Genomic DNA, 18,769 nt, shown 5'->3' on the forward strand with positions numbered 1-18,769 from the left:
TATTATGATACCCAGCAAAGATAAAACATACAGCTACAGGCTGCAGCCCCCAGCTGTGCAACTATCTTAGGCTAAGTTCACACTTCAGTTGTTTTGCATCAGTCACAATCCGTAGCCTTGAGGAATTAAGGAATCTGGCAAAATATTTTGCAGGAATCCAGTATTTCCCCATAGACTTCTATTAGTGACGGATTGCGACTGATGACCCTGCGTTGCATCCGCTGCGTCGCGGTCCGTCGTTTTTGACTGACCGCCAAGCGGGGAGCAACGCAGAATGTAACGTTTTTCGGGCCGTCAAAATTAACGCGCCGCACAGGAATCCGTCGCCATCCGTCAAGCTTGTAATGTATGTCTATGGTGCTGGATTCCGTCGTAATCCGTCTTACAACGGAATCCAGCGCAGGATTCCGTCATGCTCTACTGAGCATGCCCAGCATGTTTGGCACACCCCCTGGGCTGTCCCAAACACAGACGGATAATGACTGATCTGTCAAAAAACGGACGCACAGCGGATGTAACGGACGCAACTGATCCGTTTTTTCACAGGATTCCTGTGAAAGGAATCCTGTGAAAAACACATCAGTTGCATCAGTTGACATCTAAAAAACAACTGATCCGTTGCTGACGGACCTGACGGATTGAAAACAACTGAAGTGTGAACTTAGCCTTAGCTGTGTATCAAAATAGGAGAAACCACATACAGCATTTTTTAAATTATTTAAATGGATATTAAAAAACAGCATGCGGTCCTCCCCATTTTAATACCCAGACATAATAAAGCCCAACAGCTGGGGGCTGGTATTGTCAGATTGGGGAGACCATGCTTATTGGGTCACCACAGGTCTAAAAATAGCAGCCTGCAGCCGCATGGAATTGCCGCATCCATTAGATGTGACAGTCACGGCGCTTTACCCGGCTCGCCCCAATTGCCCTGCTGCAGTGACAATTGGGGTAATAAGGGGTTAATGTCAACTCACAACTGCCACTAAGCCCTAGATTTGTAATGGGACGCATCTATGACAGCATCCCCATTAGTAATCTGTAAGTGAAAAATAATAATTAAAAACTCCAAAAAAATCCTTTATTTGAAATAAAAGGCAAAATAGCACCCTCTTTCACCACTTTATTAACCCCAAAACTTTCCTGCAGGTCCAACGTAATCCACACAAGGTCCCACGACGGTTCCAGTCTGCTACATCTGAATTCACACCAAGTAGCCATAGAACATAACTGCCCTGGGTAAGGTTCAGGTAGAGATTAAGTGAGCTGCGCGATCAGCGGTGACATCACTCAGGCTATTTGCGGTCACAGGTGGAGGTTGCCATGGTCAATTCATGCACTAAATCTGCATCTCCTGGCAGGAAACAGCACAACAAAACAACTCAGTTTTGATGCTGTTTTAGTGAAGTTTTCTGCCAGGCGATGCAAATCTGGTGCAGAAATAAGGTGCAGACATTACAGCATCAAATTTGCTTCTTCTGGCAGAAAACCCACTGTTTAGATGTTGTTTTTCTGCCAGGTGATGCTGATTTGGTGCTGAAATGGACCAGATTTCTGCACAAAATTGCATCTCCTGGCAGAAAACCACTCCGAAACAGCGTCAAAGACGCATTTTTTGTGCGGTTTTCTGCCAGAAAATGTAGATTTGGTGCTGGAACTTATACACCAAATTCCAGAACCAAATCTTCATTTCTTGGCAAAAAAATGCGGTTTCCTGCTAGGACATACAGGTCTCACTGAACTCAGTTCACCTAAGGTGAGGTCACTTAGTTAAATGAGGTCAGTTTACCTGCTGTCACAGGTGGGGTACCGTAGAAACCACCAGCTCTGAACACAGGTAAACTCAGTGATGTCACTGCTCACAGCTGCGGCTCAATTAGTGTCTGCCTGAAACCGCAGCAGTTGGTCATGTTCGTTAATGTATCTACGTGCTGCAACTTCAGTATGTAGCAGAGGCGGGATAGACGTGGGACCTTCTGTGGATTACATTTGACCTGGCTGTTTGGGGGAGTTAACAAATTGGAGAAAGAGGGTGTTTTTTCGTATTTTATTTCAAATAAAGGATTTTTTCGGTGTTTGTGTTTATTTATTTTTCACTTACAGGATTAGTAATGGGAGGTCTCATAGACTCCTACCGATTACTAATATAGGGCTTAGTGGCAGCTGTGAGGAGCTGTCATTAACCCATTATATTACCCTGATTAATTGCATTTTTACAAAAGTCATAAAACTAGCTAAAATAATCAAATAAAAAAATAAGTACAAATATCAGACTGTCATTTTTATTGAGAAAAATAATTCATTATCGTATGTCTAAGAGTAACAAAAGTATATGAACCTTTACATTTTGCAGATAAGTTGAAGGTGAAATTAGTGTGGGGTTTTCAATCAATTGAATGACAATTAGCTCATCCAATTATGATTGGTCAGCATCGCACAGGGGGAGGTATACATCCTCAGTGAACACTAGCTAATAACACCCTCTTGGAGTAAAAAAAAAAAAAAGTTAACTCACTAGGTGCTGAATACTTTGGTTGCTAATATAAAGTGTTTTATTTCACTCCACAGACACTATCACATTGTGTGCCCAGTTCAATAAGACAAATTTGGTGAGAGGTGCTTTGCATGAGTCCACCCTCAGTATGACACTGAACAACAACAGAAGCCATGGCAATGAGAAAGCTACTGGTCTCCAAAAATAATATACGGTAGTCACAGTTTATTAAAAAAAAAAAAATCAGTTAGAATCAGTTAAACAAGTCAGAAGCCAATTCGTACAATGTCGTGAGAACAGATAAAACCAAGCTAAAACGTTTTGCAATAAATGAAAAGCATTTATTTATTTATTTTTTTAAATGCTGCATGAGAGTATGTGCACATGGCATTCTTTAGATGCCCATGCAGCCACCTAGTTTTCCCTGAAGAAAACACCAGTGGTTTCCTCCAGCAGCACTCCTGCCATCATTTTAGCAGCAAAATAATGACCCAAAGGCAGAAATTGTTCTAGAAACAAATTGTCAAAGAAGAATAAAGTTTTTTGAAATGAAAAAGTAAAAGTCATGACCTTATCCCGACGGAAATGTAGAAGGGCCTGAAGCGAGCATTTCATTGGAGAAAATCCACCAACATAACAGAGCTGAAGCTGTTTGTTTAGGGAGTAATAGGCTAAGATTCCTCTAAAGGCCACGTCTCACTAAGCGACATTGCTAGTGACATCGCTGCCGAGTCACAGTTTTTGTGACACAACAGCGATTTTGCTAGAGATGTCGCTGTGTGTGACATCCAGCAACGACCTGGCCCCTGCTGTGAGGTCGCCGGTCGTTGCTGAATGTCCTGGACCATTTTTTGGTCGTTGCTCTCCCGCTGTGAAGCACACATCGCTGTGTTTGACAGCGAGAGAGCAACGATCTGAATGTGTAGGGAGCAGGGAGCCGGCTTCTGCGGACGCTGGTAACCAAGGTACACATCGGGTAACCAAGCAAAGCGCACTGCTTGGTTACCCAATATTTACCTTGGTTAGCAGCGTCCGCAGCTTCTAGAAGCCGGCTCCCTGCACACGTAGCCAAGACACACATCGGGTTACTAAGCAAAGCGCTTTGCTTAGTAACCCGATGTGTACTATGGTTACCAAGCACAGCGTCGTTACATGGGTCGCTGGTGGCTGATCTCTGATCGCTGTGGAGATCTGCCTGTTTGACAGCTCACCAGCGACGATGTAGCGACGCTCCAGCGATCCCTGCCAGGTCAACTCGCTGGTTGGATCGCTGGAGCGTCGCTTCGTGTGACGGTACCTTAAGCTGACGTACAGGACTAATGAACAATTACAGGAAATGTTTAAATGCAATTATTGCACTCAAGGGTACACAACAAATACTAATGGCAAAGGTTCGTATACTTTTGCCACTCACAGATATCTGATATTAGATAAATCTCTTCAATAATATATGACAAAAGTTTAATATTTGTGAGTTATGTTTGATTTTGTTCTCACTACCTACTTTTAAAGAAAATCTCATGAAGTTTTTGATAAAATTTATACAGAAATATGAAATTTCTCCAAGGTTCACAAACTTTCAAGCACCACTGTAACTGTACTGTGATCCAAGAATTATAGGTTCTATCAATCTCATGTCAGGCTTTAACGTAAATGAGTTTGTCATAAAGACCAATTCTCTTTCTTTTCAGAGAAATGTCCTTTACATCCTGTAAAACAGTATTTTGTACCTATACCCTGTTTCCAACAATGTACGTAGCTATCAGTCTGATTCTACAGAGGATGTGCAATAATTGGGGTTTTCCACCTAGCTTACATAAATGCTCAGAACTGTGTAAGTCACTGCTTTACTCATTTTACATCATTCGGAGTTGATTTTAAAAAAAACTTTAAACGGAACCTGTTGTGAAAAAATGCTATTAACCTGCAGATGTGGGCAGGTATTAATAGTTTTTTCAAGTTGTCCGGCGCCTGCACCAAGAGCCCTGCTACCGGGAGAAAATGTGCCTTATTCCTCCAGAGTTCTGCTTTCAGTCATTGGTGTGGCACCAGCGTGGTGTCAGTCAAGGCAAAGTGCACAGTGAGCGTCAGCACTGACTGACAGCCGGTTCAACATTAGAAGCAGATGTCAGTCAGTGCCAGGTGTGTGGTTACAGCCACCGCTCACTATGCGCAGAGAGGTGATTGAGGAGTGCTAATCCTGTGACTGAAAGCCGAATGCTGTCAGGAGGCAATAAGGTTCATTTCCTCTCGGCAGCAGAGTTCTTGGTGCAAGCAATGGTCAGGTTTAGAATGCTATTAGCCTGCAGTTGAACTCCATATCTGCAAGTTAATAGCATTTTTTTACATGACGGTATGCTTCAAAGTAGCCAGCCAACCACTAAAATTGCCATGAAAATAATCTCAACACTGTAACAGACATAAACTAGAACTGATAAAATAAGTAATTTTTTTTTCTGAAAAAAAAAACAATGATATGAAGGTTTCTTTTCAGAGACAATGATATGCATTATCATACCTAACCAGAGTCCAGCTGGCACGTGGCGATGTCCACATTTCCAAAGGTGTGTCATCACTTATCTTGGGTGCAGTGCTCAGAGGCCGAGGTTCCAACACATGTTCTACTAGAGTTCCATAGCAGCTAATAATGTATAGTGATTCCACAACATACTGTTTGGATTGATCTAGTAGGCAAAGTGATGAGAAAACCAAAATGTAACAATGTTTACTAATATAATGTCATTTTAACAAAGGTTGCATAAATCAATAGTACAAGCAATTCTAAGGAAATTTGTATTATATCCTTATCAGAGAAAATAGATTCTCCAGTTATCAGGCAATTCTTTCACTCCCTCCTGAACTCACTCAGTCAAAACAAGGTGAACAGCCAGCTATAGAATATCAGGTTATAGCTCCTATTAAACTCTAAAGGCCCCGTCACACTAAGCAACATCGCTAGCAACATCGCTGCTAACGAACAACTTTTGTGACGTTGCTAGCGATGTTGCTGTGTGTGACATCCAGCAACAACCTGGCCCCTGCTGTGAGGTCGTTGGTTGTTGCTGAATGTCCTGCGCCATTTTTTTAGTTGTTGCTGTCCCGCTGTGAAGCACAGATCGCTGTGTGTGACAGCGAGACAGCAACAACTAAATGTGCAGGCAGCAGGAGCCGGCTTCTGCGGAGGCTGGTAACCACAGTAAACATCGGGTAACCAAGAAGCCCTGTCCTTGGTTACCCGATATTTACCTTTGTTACCAGCCTCCGCCGATCTCACTGTCAGTGCCGGCTCCTGCTCTGTGCACATTTAGCTGCAGCACACATTGGGTTAATTAACCCGATGTGTGCTGTAACTAGGAGAGCAGGGAGCCAGCGCTCAGTGTGCGCTGCTCCCTGCTCTCTGCACGTGTAGCTCCATGCGTTGGTAACCAAGGTAAATATCGGGTTGGTTACCCGATATTTACCTTAGTTACCAAGCGCAGCATCTTCCACGCGGCGCTGGGGGCTGGTCACTGGTTGCTGGTGAGCTCACCAGCAACTCGTGTAGCGACGCTCCAGCGATCCCTGCCAGGTCAGGTTGCTGGTGGGATCGCTGGAGCGTCGCAGTGTGACATCTCACCAGCAACCTCCTAGCAACTTACCAGCGATCCCTATCGTTGTTGGGATCGCTGGTAAGTTGCTTAGTGTGACTGGACCTTAAGGAGAGGGGAAGGGAGAAGAAGTGAGAAGTATACAGCACAATGAGAGAAAAGGTAGATAAAAGCGGACTGGGCTGTCTTTTCTAGAAATTCAGTACTGGATTCACAGCAACACAGCTACAGTGCCTTGCGAAAGTATTCGGCCCTCTTGAATTTTTCAACCCTTTCCCACATTTCAGGCTTCAAACATAAAGATAAAAAAAATTCAATGTTATGGCGAAGAATCAACAAGTGGGACACAATAGTTAAGGTGAACGATATTTATTGCTTATTTTAAATTTTTGTAAAAAATCAAAAAATGAAAATTGAGGCGTGCAATATTACTCTGCCCCTTTACTTTCAGTGCAGCAAACTCACTCCAGAAGTTCATTGAGGATCTCTGAAAGATCCAAGTTGTCCTAAATGACTAATGATGATATATATAAGCCACCTGTGTGTAATCATGTCTCTGTATAAATGCACCTACTCTGTGATAGTCTCAGTGTTCTGTTTAAAGAACAGAGAGCATCATGAAGACCAAGGAACACAACAAGCAGGTCCGTGATACTGTTGTGGAGAAGTTTAAAGCCGGATTTGGTTGCAAAAAGATTTCCAAAACTTTAAACATCCCAAGAAGCACTGTTGAAGCGATCATATTGAAATGAAAGGAGTATCATACCACTGCAAATCTACCAAGACCCGGCTGTCCCTCAAAAATGTCAAACAAGGAGAAGACTGATCAGAGATGCAGCCAAGAGGTCCATGATCTCTCTGGATGAACTGCAGAGATCTACAGCTGAGGTGGGAGAGTCTGTCCATAGGACAACAATCAGTCGTACACTGCACAAATCTGGCCTTTATGGAACAGTGGCAAGGAGAAAGCCATTTCTCAAAGATATCCATAAAAAGTGTTGTTTAAAGTTTGCCACAAGCCACCTGGGAGACACGTCAAACATTTGAAAGAAGGTGCTCTGGTCAGATGAAACCAAAATAGAACTTTTTGGGCACAATGCCAAATGATACGTTTGGTGCAAAAGCAACACAGCTCATCACCCTGAACACACCATCCCCACTGTCAAACATGGTCGTGGTAGCATCATGGTTTGGGCCTGCTTTGCTTCAGCAGGGAAAGGGAAGATGGTTAAAATTGATGGGAAGATGGATGGAGCTAAATACAGGACCATTCTTGAACAAAACCTGTTGGAGTCTGCAAAAGACCTGAGACTGGGACGGAGATTTGTCTTTCAACAAGACAATGATTCAAAACATAAATCAAAATCTACAATGGAATGGTTCACAAGTAAATGTATCTGCAGCACCCTGGGTATGCTACCCCAGTGGTCTGCAGGATCCGAAGGCTTTCTGGAATGCCCTCTGCTGACAACCCACACCTCACACACAGGTAGGGGCACATTCCCTGAGAACTGGGCGCAGCATATAGAGTGTTAACAGTGGGAAGATGTGAGAACCAATCCCTTAGCTGTTAGCCTGGGGAAGGGGCGAGGTTATTGGGAAGCGACAGGGGTTGCTAGGCAGAGTAGGCAAAAGGAAAAACGACAGTTGAAGGAGTGACAGATGAAAGGAGTCAGTGAGTGAAAGGTGTGTGAGGATTGTGAGGAGACCACAAAGGGTGACTAGGAGGTAATATCCTGAGGGTAGACAGATCCCAGGTACTATGCACGACGGGGTACTGGACCCTAGAGTAGACGACAGTTCCAGGCGGTCTGCTGATCCAGCCGTGTGTGGTGACTTCCAGGGTACCACACCACCCATAGGCTCAGGGACACAGCCTCATATATAGGACCCGGGAGAGGGCACAGAGAAGTAGCCTACCCAACAAGGGACCGCGATGCCTGTCATACGGGGCCCGGAAAAACAAAGGAGCGGAGCGCCGCAGGTCACCAACAGCTTCAGAAAAGGGGACCATCAGCTCTGCATGTGCACGGAGGGCTCAACTGGGACTCACGTCAGCACTGGGACAAAGGAAAGTCAGTTGACCAGCCGTACCAAACTGCACTTGCAACATCCAGTGAGTAAATTACCAGTTAATCTGCAAGAACTGTGTCGTGTTTATTACTGGCGCACCACAAGGCGCAGCACACATACATGGGACTTAAGCCCCTACTGGCGGAGGGTGCGAACACACTTGCTGCTACACCATCTGTCCCTAAAACCAAAGCAGCGGCGGGACATTTAATACCGCAACCCGGCAGTGGCGTCACAAGTGACATACAAAATAACCCTGTTACTGAGCGCCCCCAGGTAACGGAACCGGGCACGGCCACCTGTAACGATGATTCCCGTTATCCACCGCCCAGAACTGAGTATCCCAAGGGCCTGGGGTGTGGCAGCGCTCTATAAATTTGGCGTCACGAACAGGATACAAACTAGGCCCAGCAACCCTGGGTGCAGTGTGCCTTAAATCGTGTAAAACTGTATAAAGACTTTTGTCGTCATTTTGCCTCAGTAAAAACTACTGCGCCACCACTCTAGCTGTAAAAGAACTCGAAGTTTGAAAAAGTGCGCAGGAAAATGTGGCTCCGCCCCCCCCCACAGGGAATCTGCAGAAAAGCCGAACACCGTGCAGTAGCCTGACTTCAGGAGCTCCCGAGCTGCTCCAGATCCCCATAGCGAAGGTTGGTGAAATTAACCAAGGGGGACTAAAATGGAAGCGCAAGAGAACGGAGACGCTGCTGGACAGAGTCAGGGCGCAGACGCGGTGGCACCGATCATGCCGCTCATGCTACCCTACCTCCCTTGCAATGAGATGACACACAGTTAGGGTCACAGAGCTAAGGACCCCAATATAGAGATATACCTTGACGAGGTCTTGGGGCTCAGTTACATTGATCAATGCGATTGCTAAATATCTCCTTTTTCCTTATATTCATGGCAGGTATGCAATTCATTATTCACATGTTCAAATTAGCAAGTAGCATTTTTCATTGTATATTCCAATATTTTTCCATATGCTTGAGGCATTATACCATTATCTAAGTTTGATGTGCAGCCTTATCCTTATATATAGTATGTATTTTTTGGCTTGCACTCATAATATATATATATATATATTAGTGCTCACTTCAGTTATCCTATTCAGTTATATGTAGTTTTTTTCTGAATGTAAACACAGCTCCGCCCCTTTCGGCCATGTTTTTTCCATCTCCTATATAAGAAAGTCCTTAGTTACCCGTCTCCACCCACAGCAGTTTTTAATTGCAATGAGATGACACACAGTTAGGGTCACAGAGCTAGGGACCCCAATATAGAGATATACCTTGACGAGGTCTTGGGGCTCAGTTACATTGATCAATGCGATTGCTAAATATCTCCTTTTTCCTTATATTCATGGCAGGTATGCAATTCATTATTCACATGTTCAAATTAGCAAGTAGCATTTTTCATTGTATATTCCAATATTTTTCCATATGCTTGAGGCATTATACCATTATCTAAGTTTGATGTGCAGCCTTATCCTTATATATAGTATGTATTTTTTGGCTTGCACTCATAATATATATATATATATTAGTGCTCACTTCAGTTATCCTATTCAGTTATATGTAGTTTTTTTCTGAATGTGAACACAGCTCCGCCCCTTTCGGCCATGTTTTTTCCATCTCCTATATAAGAAAGTCCTTAGTTACCCCTCTCCACCCACAGCAGTTTTTAATTGCAATGAGATGACACACAGTTAGGGTCACAGAGCTAGGGACCCCAATATAGAGATATACCTTGACGAGGTCTTGGGGCTCAGTTACATTGATCAATGCGATTGCTAAATATCTCCTTTTAACTTATATTCATGGCAGGTATGCAATTCATTATTCACATGTTCAAATTAGCAAGTAGCATTTTTCATTGTATATTCCAATATTTTTCCATATGCTTGAGGCATTATACCATTATCTAAGTTTGATGTGCAGCCTTATCCTTATATATAGTATGTATTTTTTGGCTTGCACTCATAATATATATATATATTAGTGCTCACTTCAGTTATCCTATTCAGTTATATGTAGTTTTTTTCTGAATGTGAACACAGCTCCGCCCCTTTCGGCCATGTTTTTTCCCTCTCCTATATAAGAAAGTCCTTAGTTACCCCTCTCCACCCACAGCAGTTTTTAATTAAAATGAGATGACACACAGTTAGGGTCACAGAGCTAGGGACCCCAATATAGAGATATACCTTGACGAGGTCTTGGGGCTCAGTTACATTGATCAATGCGATTGCTAAATATCTCCTTTTTCCTTATATTCATGGCAGGTATGCAATTCATTATTCACATGTTCAAATTAGCAAGTAGCATTTTTCATTGTATATTCCAATATTTTTCCATATGCTTGAGGCATTATACCATTATCTAAGTTTGATGTGCAGCCTTATCCTTTTATAGAGTCAGGGCGCAGACGCGGTGGCACCGATCATGCCGCTCATGCTACCCTACCTCCCAAGCACAACCTGGATGCCCCAGTACAGTGGCAAATCGGATACCTTAGCCGGGTTCAAAAAGAAAATAACTACTGCAATGGACATGTATCCCTTAACCGGCAAGCAAAGGGTATCCATTATACTGGGTCAGAATAAAGGGGCAGCGGAGCTAGAAGCAGAAACTTGGTCAGACGCTGAACGTGAGTCAGTAACCACCATCTTTGACAAACTGAAACTTGCATTTGAGACCCGCACTGAGGCGGAATTGCGGATGGAGTTTTACAACTGCAGGCAGAAACCAAAGGATAACATTAGGGACTATGCCCTGAATCTCCAAGCAACATTAAGGACATTAAAACATGTCAATCCTCTCAGTGCCAGAGAGGAAAACCGGATGCTAACGGAGCAGTTCATACAGGGCCTGTTGTCATCAGAGGACCGCAAGCAGCTGTACCTGTGGTCCCTTGAACATACTGATGCGGACTTTGCAACTCTAAAAGACCGGGCTATCAAGGCGTTGCAGCCCCCGGCAACCTCAGGCTCTACCCTGAAGGTGCTACTTGCCAGTGTCCCTTCCTTGGAAGTGGAATCTACCTCCTCTACTCTAGCAAAGGCCAACGGGCAGGTTGTGACCCCTAGTGCGCCAGAGGACCTGCGTTCCCAAGTGCAGTGACTCAGCGAGGACGTAGCAAAGATCTTCAAAGTCATGCAGCTTGCTCCAGACCCCAATCCACTGGACCGGATCCTGCTTGCTGACTGCCCTGATGACGTCCCGTGGATGAGGAACCCGAGGAGTCCCCAACTGCGAGGAAGACCCACCGATCGCTATTGTTCTTCAGGACAACCCATCTGCCGGCGTTGCGGTAAAACAGGCCATCTTGCAAGAAGGTGTCCTTTAAATCCACAACCCCTGGGGCTAAGGGTCAATCCCCAGGTGTAAGTCAAAAAGGCCCAATGGAATGGCGTGACCGGTATGTGGGAGGACGTCCGACTCTGTCCATTACCTTGGATGGGATCCCCACTTCTGCACTGTGGGACACCGGTTCACAGGTAACCACCATTCCCTATGTGCTGTACCGTCAATTTTGGTGTGATGAAGAACTCACCCGACCTGATCCAGGCCTTACCTTATATGCTGTAAACGGGTTACCGGTAGAGCAGATAGGATTTAAAGAAGTAACCATATAGGTGGGGATGGTGGAGCTTAGGGGTCAGGGATTGATTGTTGTCAAAACTGATGCAAATGATAGAAATCCCCAAATGATCCTAGGTACCAATGTCATCGAAAATTGTTTGGGAGAAGTATTGTTCTTGCTCCAACAGATTGCCAAGACTGCTGATGCCAGGCAGCAGAGGGTCCTGCAGAAGGAGATTAAAGCCCTCTTGCTAAAACAACAGGTAAACCAGTCTGGTGGAGAACTGGGTAGTGTTCGGATAATGGATTCTAACCCCATTGTGTTACCTCCAAGAAGTGAAATGATGGTGTGGTGTCGGGCATCAATAGGTCCTAGAGGGCGAGATTACCAGGCAGTGGTAGAGCCCATGTACTCAGAGGACTGGTCCACAATCCTGACAGCCAGGGGGGTAGTCAATGTACACAAAGGGAGAGTTCCTGTACGTATATTAAATTGTGGGGAAGAGGAAGCCAAATTGCCCAGGTACGCTACCATTGGTAAATTGTTTACCGTCACTGAAAGTGCCATTCAAGCAGTAGAACCATTTGCCCCAACACACCTGGCAGATGAGGAATTAGCAAACTGGTGCCAGGAACTACATGTTGGTACGGACTCCATGCCTTCTTACCAGAAGCAAGGAGCATACCGGGTTGTGCAGGAATATGAACCAGTCTTCAGTAAGCATCTATTGGATTTTGGGAGAATTAAAGGGGTACAACACCATATCCCCACTAGGAACCATCCGCCCATCAGAGAGTGATACAGACCTGTACCACCAAAACACTATCAGAGGGCCAAAGAAATGCTACATGACATGAAGGAGGCTGGGGTTATCCGAGATAGTTGTAGCCCTTGGGCAGCTCCACTAGTCTTGGTCAGAAAAAAAAGATGGCACCATGCGGATGTGTGTAGATTACAGGCAGATAAATCGCATTACACATAAGGATGCTTACCCATTACCCCGCATAGAAGAGTCACTATCTGCACTCAAAACTGCTAACTACTTTTCCATCTTAGACCTTACTAGTGGGTATTGGCAGGCCTCTGTAGCAGAGGAAGACCGGGAGAAGACTGCGTTTGCCACCCCGATGGGCCTGTGGGAGTTCAACAGTATGCCATTTGGACTCTATAACGCACCTGGAACCTTCCAGCGCCTGATGGACTGTTGTCTGGGGCACCTGAACTTTGAGACTGTACTACTCTATTTAGATGATGTCATTGTGTTCTCCAAGTCCTACGAAGACCATCTGGAACATCTGGCAGCGGTGTTTGAAGCACTATCCAAGTACGGCATGAAGTTGAAACCATCCAAGTGCCATCTCCTTAAACCCAAGGTACAGTATTTGGGACACGTAGTGAGAGCTGAGGGAGTCGCACCAGATCAAGACAAGATAACAGTCATCAAGAGCTGGCCAAGACCAACTACTATCAAAGAGGTACGTCAGTTCCTGGGCCTGGTAGGATACTACCTAAGATTCATCAAAGGTTACACCAAGATGGCTGCCCCCTTGCAAGACCTCCAGGTTGGTCAACCCAAGAAAGGTAAGAAGTCTGGTCCTCCATTTAAATGGGGCGTTAGACAAATGAAGTGGGCTCTGACGGGGAAAGAAATTGTAGCTTATCCAGACTACAACTTACCCTTTGTGCTGTACACGGACGCCAGCAACGTGGGATTAGGAGCAGTGTTGTCACAGGTCCAGAATGGGAGAGAGCGAGTAATTTCCTACGCTAGAAGGAAGCTTTGGCCTACTGAGAGAAATCCGGAAAATTACAGCTCTTTCAAGTTGGAGTTACTATAGTCTGGACTATCACTTAGAGGTTCAAGCACTATCTAGCAGCCAATAAGTTCACTGTCTTCACTGACAACAATCCCCTTACCCATCTAGATACAGCAAAGTTGGGCACATTAGAACAACGCTGGGCAGCTCGGTTATCCAACTATGACTTTAACATCAAGTACAGAGCTGGACGTAAGAACGCAAATTCAGATGCGCTGTCAAGAATGCCCCATTTGCAAGAAGAGGGAGAAGACATAGATGATCTAAAAGATAGAGTTACCTGCCTTCCATCGCAAGAGAACATGCCAATGTCAACAAACTGGTTCTAGACCAAAAGAGGCAACCTTGAACCCCTTATCGCATTTTAGTTGGAAAGAGACACAGGACAGTGATCCCGCTGTCAGCTTACTCAAGAGACTGGTAAGCCAAACCGATTCTCGTCTTGCACCAGAGGCTCCACAAGAAGCCCAACATCTGTGGAAGAACAGGAATAAGTTGTTTATCCACCGGGGAACACTCTGTAGACGATTCATTAATCCAAAAACTCACAAGATGAGGTGGCAAGTGATAATACCAAAAAGAGACGTCCCAATAGTGTTAGAAGTGTACCACAAGGACGCCGGACACTTCAGTTGGAAGAAACTTGAGATGTTACTCCGTGAAAGATTCTACTGGGTTGAAATGAGATCTTCTATCGAAAACTGGTGTAGAAATTGTGGTCCATGTGCTTTGAGAAGAAAAGACAGAGATAGTCAAAGAGCACCACGCCCTTACCATTATAGACCACTATTCAAGATTCCTTGTAGTAGTACCAGCCCACCTCCTTCCTTCCGCATAGCCGGCAGGAACCGCGGGACGCAGGTAAGCTGTGTTCATCGTTCCCGGGGTGTCACACGGAGCGATGTTTGCTGCCCCGTGTACGATGAACAATCTGCGCAAATAAGATTAAACGACTTTTTAAAAATGAGCGACGTGTACACGATACACGATTTACAACCGATTAAGAGTCGCTCTTAGGTGTCACCCGAGACGACGTCATGAACGATGCCGGATGTGCGTCACAAAAACCGTGACCCCGACGACATATCGAACGATAGATCGTCTCGTGTGACGCCCACATTAGAATGGCCAAGTCACAGTCTAGACCAAATAATATTGCAAGCCCCAATTTTCAGTTTTTTATTTTTTACAAAAATTTCACCTTGACAACTGTGTCCCACTTGTTGACTCTTCACCATAACATTAAAATTTTTATCTTTATGTTTGAAGCCTGAAATGTGGGAAAAGGTTGAAAAATTCAAGGGGGCCAAATACTTTCGCAAGGCACTGTAAGTACAGCTGTATATTGCCATTCATGCTGCTGCTACTTTTGTATTTGCGTTACAGAGAGAGAGATGGAATTAATCTGAGTGTTATGTCCACTAGATTAAGGACAAAAACTTCAAATTTGTGGTAGAACTTGTGTAGAGGAAAACTGCTGAGAAATACGGGATACAAGGCATATACAGTAATGCCTGAAGTAGTTATGATCCTCATGTACACACGACAGTTTATTCTGAAACGTTACTTGAAAAGATAGGTACACGTCACTAAGTGAAAAGAGGCCAGTTTTTGCTCAGATTTTATTCTTGCTGCTCCACTAAATATCCCGTAGTTAGTTTGTTTTTTATTTCAAATCCCCTATACGGTCAGTGTGTGTGTGTGTGTGGGGGAGGCGGTTACAGCTGCTGCTCTCCATACAGAAAGCGGCACCACCACCATGACTGATACCGGAATGCTGCTGGGAAGATTAAAGTTCATTTCCTCCCGGCAGCGGGATTCACTGAGCAGGCACAGGGCAGGTTTCAAACGCGATTAACCTTAAGATTAACCCCATATCTGCAGACAATAGCATTTTTACAGGTGAAACATTCCCTTTAAGACTGATTCTATGGAGCATTTTATATGTTGAGAATCAGAGAAAGTACATCTCCGATATGTCATCAAGTATATCCTAGTTCTCTCTTAAAAATTTTCTATTATATAAATGTAACAACTAGAACTGAGCAAACCTGTTGACGTTCGGTTTAGCTGGTTCAGCCAGACTTTAGATAAAGTTTGGGACCCGGACTTGACCTGAACCCCAATGGAAGTCACTAATTGGGCAGTTTGGATCTCCTCCCACATGCAGACAGCCATGAACAGATCACTTCTGGGGTAGGGTGGGCGAGGTTTTTCCACTTTTTTTTTTTTTGTATACCGCAGGTAGCAAATGATGTATGGTATAACTTCGGTATAGCCGCGGTTTACCTGCGGTAATGTTCATCACTACCCTGCGTTTTGCAGGGAAGTGATGTCATTATGACAGGAAGAGGAAGTGGAGCAGAGCATAAGCACACACACATCACACTCCCTGGACACTGCACGGAAGCACTTCCGTGTGACCTCTATTGGGTGCCCGTGCAGTCTGTGTCCCGCTCCAGCCCCGCGGCTGCCCGCACAGCAGTGTCAGTGTCTGCCCGCACTGCAGTATCAGCAGCTTCTCACACTGCAGTGCTGGCAGCCGTGGGGATGACGAGCGGCAGGCATAGAAGTCAGTGACAGCACTGATGTCAGGAGAGCAGGAGATCATCACAGCAGGTAATGATCTCATCTAATCTCCTGACAGCAGCGCTTGTCATCCCCTGCAGTGACCTGGGCTGACCTATTGATGTTAGCTCAGGTCACTGCACTACTCTCCCAGCCAATGGAGAACATTCTGTTCTTCATTGACTGGGACAGTGATGATGGTACGGATCGTCATGGGACCCCCTTATTGGATTACGCCGGAACCAGATTTGATTGTTCTTTTCAATCAATTGGTGAAAGAGGGAATGTTTTGGGGCGTGTTTTTTCAAATAAAACTTTTTTTGTTGTCTATTTTTTATTTCTTACTGACTGGGTTTGTGATGTCAGGTATCTGATAGACGCTTGACATCACTAACCCCAGGGCCTGATGCCAGGTGACATTACACATCTGGCATCAACCCCATATATTACCCCGTTTGCCACCGCACCAGGGCAACGGGATGAGTTGGGGCAAAGCGCCAGGATTGGCACGTCTAATGGATGCGCCACTTCTGGGGTGGCTGTGGCCTGCTATTTTTAGGCTGGGGAGTGTCCAATAACGGTGGACCTCCCTAGTCTGAGACTACCAGACCACAGCTGTCCGCTTTACCTTGGCTGGTGATCCAATTTGAGGGGGACCCCATGTTTTTTCTTTTAAATTGTTTATTTAATGTAAAATAACAGCGTGGGGTGCCCTCTGTTTTGGATTACCAGCCAAGATAAAGCTGCCAGCTGTGGTTTGAAGGCTGCAGCCGTCTGCTTTACCCTAGCTGGCTACAAAAGATAGGGGGACCTCACGGTTTTTTTTTTTTTTAACCCCTTCACCCCCGGCCACTAAAACACCCTAATGACCGGGCCATTTTTTGCAATTCTGACCAGTGTCACTTTGACAGGTTATAACTCTGGAACGCTTCAACGGATCCTGGCGATTCCGAGATTGTTTTTTCGTGACATATTGTACGTCATGTCAGTGGTAAATTTAAACCGATAATTTTTGCGTTTATTTGTGAAAATTTAGGAAATTTTGCAAAAATTTTGAAAATTTCGCAATTTTCAAACTTTGAAAATTTATGCCCATAAATCTGAGAGATATGTCACACAAAATAGTTACTAAATAACATTTCCCACTTGTGTACTTTACATCAGCGCAATTTTACAAATTTTTTTTTCGTTAGGAAGTTAGAAGGGGTCAAAGGTCATCAGCGATTTCTCATTTTTCCAACAAAATTTAGAAAATAATTTTTTTTAGGGACCACATCACATTTGAGGTGACTTTGAGAGGCCGAGGTGACAGAAAATACCCAAAAGTGACCCCATTCTAAAAACTGCACCCCTCACTCTGCTCAAAACCACATCCAAAAAGTTTATTAACCCTTTAGGTGCTTCACAGGAACCAAAGCAATGTGGAAGGAAAAAATGAAAATTTTACTTTTTAACACAAAAATGTTACTTTAGCCATAAAATTTTCATTTTCACAAGGGAGAAAAGAGAAAGTGCACCCTACAATTTATTGTGCATTTTCTCCTGAGTACGCTGATACCCCATATGTGGTAAAAATCAATTGTTTGGGCACACAGCAGGACTCGGAAGGCAAGGAGCGCCATTTGAATTTTTGAACGCAAAATTAGCTGCACTCATTAGCGGACGCCATGTCGGGTTTGAAGACCCCCTGAGGTGCCTAAACAATGGAGCTCCCCCACAAGTGACCCCATTTTGGAAACTAGAGTCCTCAAATATTTTTTCTAGATGTTTGGTGAGCACTTTGAACACCTGGGGGCTTCACAGAAGTTTATAACGTTGAGCCGTGAAAAGAAAAAAAATTGTTTTTACTACAAAACGGTTGCTTCAACTAGGTAGCTTTTTTTTCCACAAGGCTATCAGGAAAAAATGCACCATAAAACGTATTGTGCATTTTCTCCTGAGTACGCAGATACCTCATATGTGGTGGAAATCAAATGTTTGGACACACGGCAGTGCTCGGAAGGCAGGGAGCGCCATTTGAATTTTTGAGTGCAAAATTAGCTGCACTCATTAGCGGACGCCATGTCGGGTTTGAAGACCCCCTGAGGTGCCTAAACAATGGAGCTCCCCCACAAGTGACCCCATTTTGGAAACTAGAGCCCTCAAATATTTTTTCTAGATGTTTGGTGAGCACTTTGAACACCTGGGGGCTTCACAGAAGTTTATAACGTTGAGCCGTGATAAGAAATTTTTTTTTTTTTACCACAAAACGGTTGCTTCAACTAGGTAGCTTTTTTTTTCACAAGGCTATCAGGAAAAAATGCACCATAAAACGTATTGTGCATTTTCTCCTGAGTACGCAGATACCTCATATGTGGTGGAAATCAAATGTTTGGACACACGGCAGTGCTCGTAAGGCAAGGAGCGCCATTTGAATTTTTGAGTGCAAAATTAGCTGCACTCATTAGCGGACGCCATGTCGGGTTTGAAGACCCCCTGAGGTGCCTAAACAATGGAGCTCCCCCACAAGTGACCCCATTTTGGAAACTAGAGCCCTCAAATATTTTTTCTAGATGTTTGGTGAGCACTTTGAACACCTGGGGGCTTCACAGAAGTTTATAACGTTGAGCCGTGAAAAGAAAAAAATTTTTTTTTACCACAAAACTGTT

At 44.4% G+C, this 18,769-nt stretch overlaps 1 protein-coding gene across 4 annotated transcripts in view; it reads right to left on the reverse strand.

The window, feature by feature from the left end:
• The window catches only part of BCAS3 (BCAS3 microtubule associated cell migration factor), a 1,792,248-nt gene that overhangs the window by 884,941 nt on the left and 888,538 nt on the right, over nt 1-18,769 (reverse strand). For all 4 annotated transcript variants that reach the window (XM_075336241.1, XM_075336239.1, XM_075336242.1 and 1 more), the window contains one exon: nt 5,013-5,178. In XM_075336241.1, the coding sequence (XP_075192356.1) occupies nt 5,013-5,178 (166 nt within the window). The remainder of the gene's footprint in view (nt 1-5,012; nt 5,179-18,769) is intronic.

This window comes from Anomaloglossus baeobatrachus, chromosome 2, assembly GCF_048569485.1.
Source record: "Anomaloglossus baeobatrachus isolate aAnoBae1 chromosome 2, aAnoBae1.hap1, whole genome shotgun sequence".
Lineage (NCBI taxonomy): Eukaryota > Metazoa > Chordata > Amphibia > Anura > Aromobatidae > Anomaloglossus > Anomaloglossus baeobatrachus.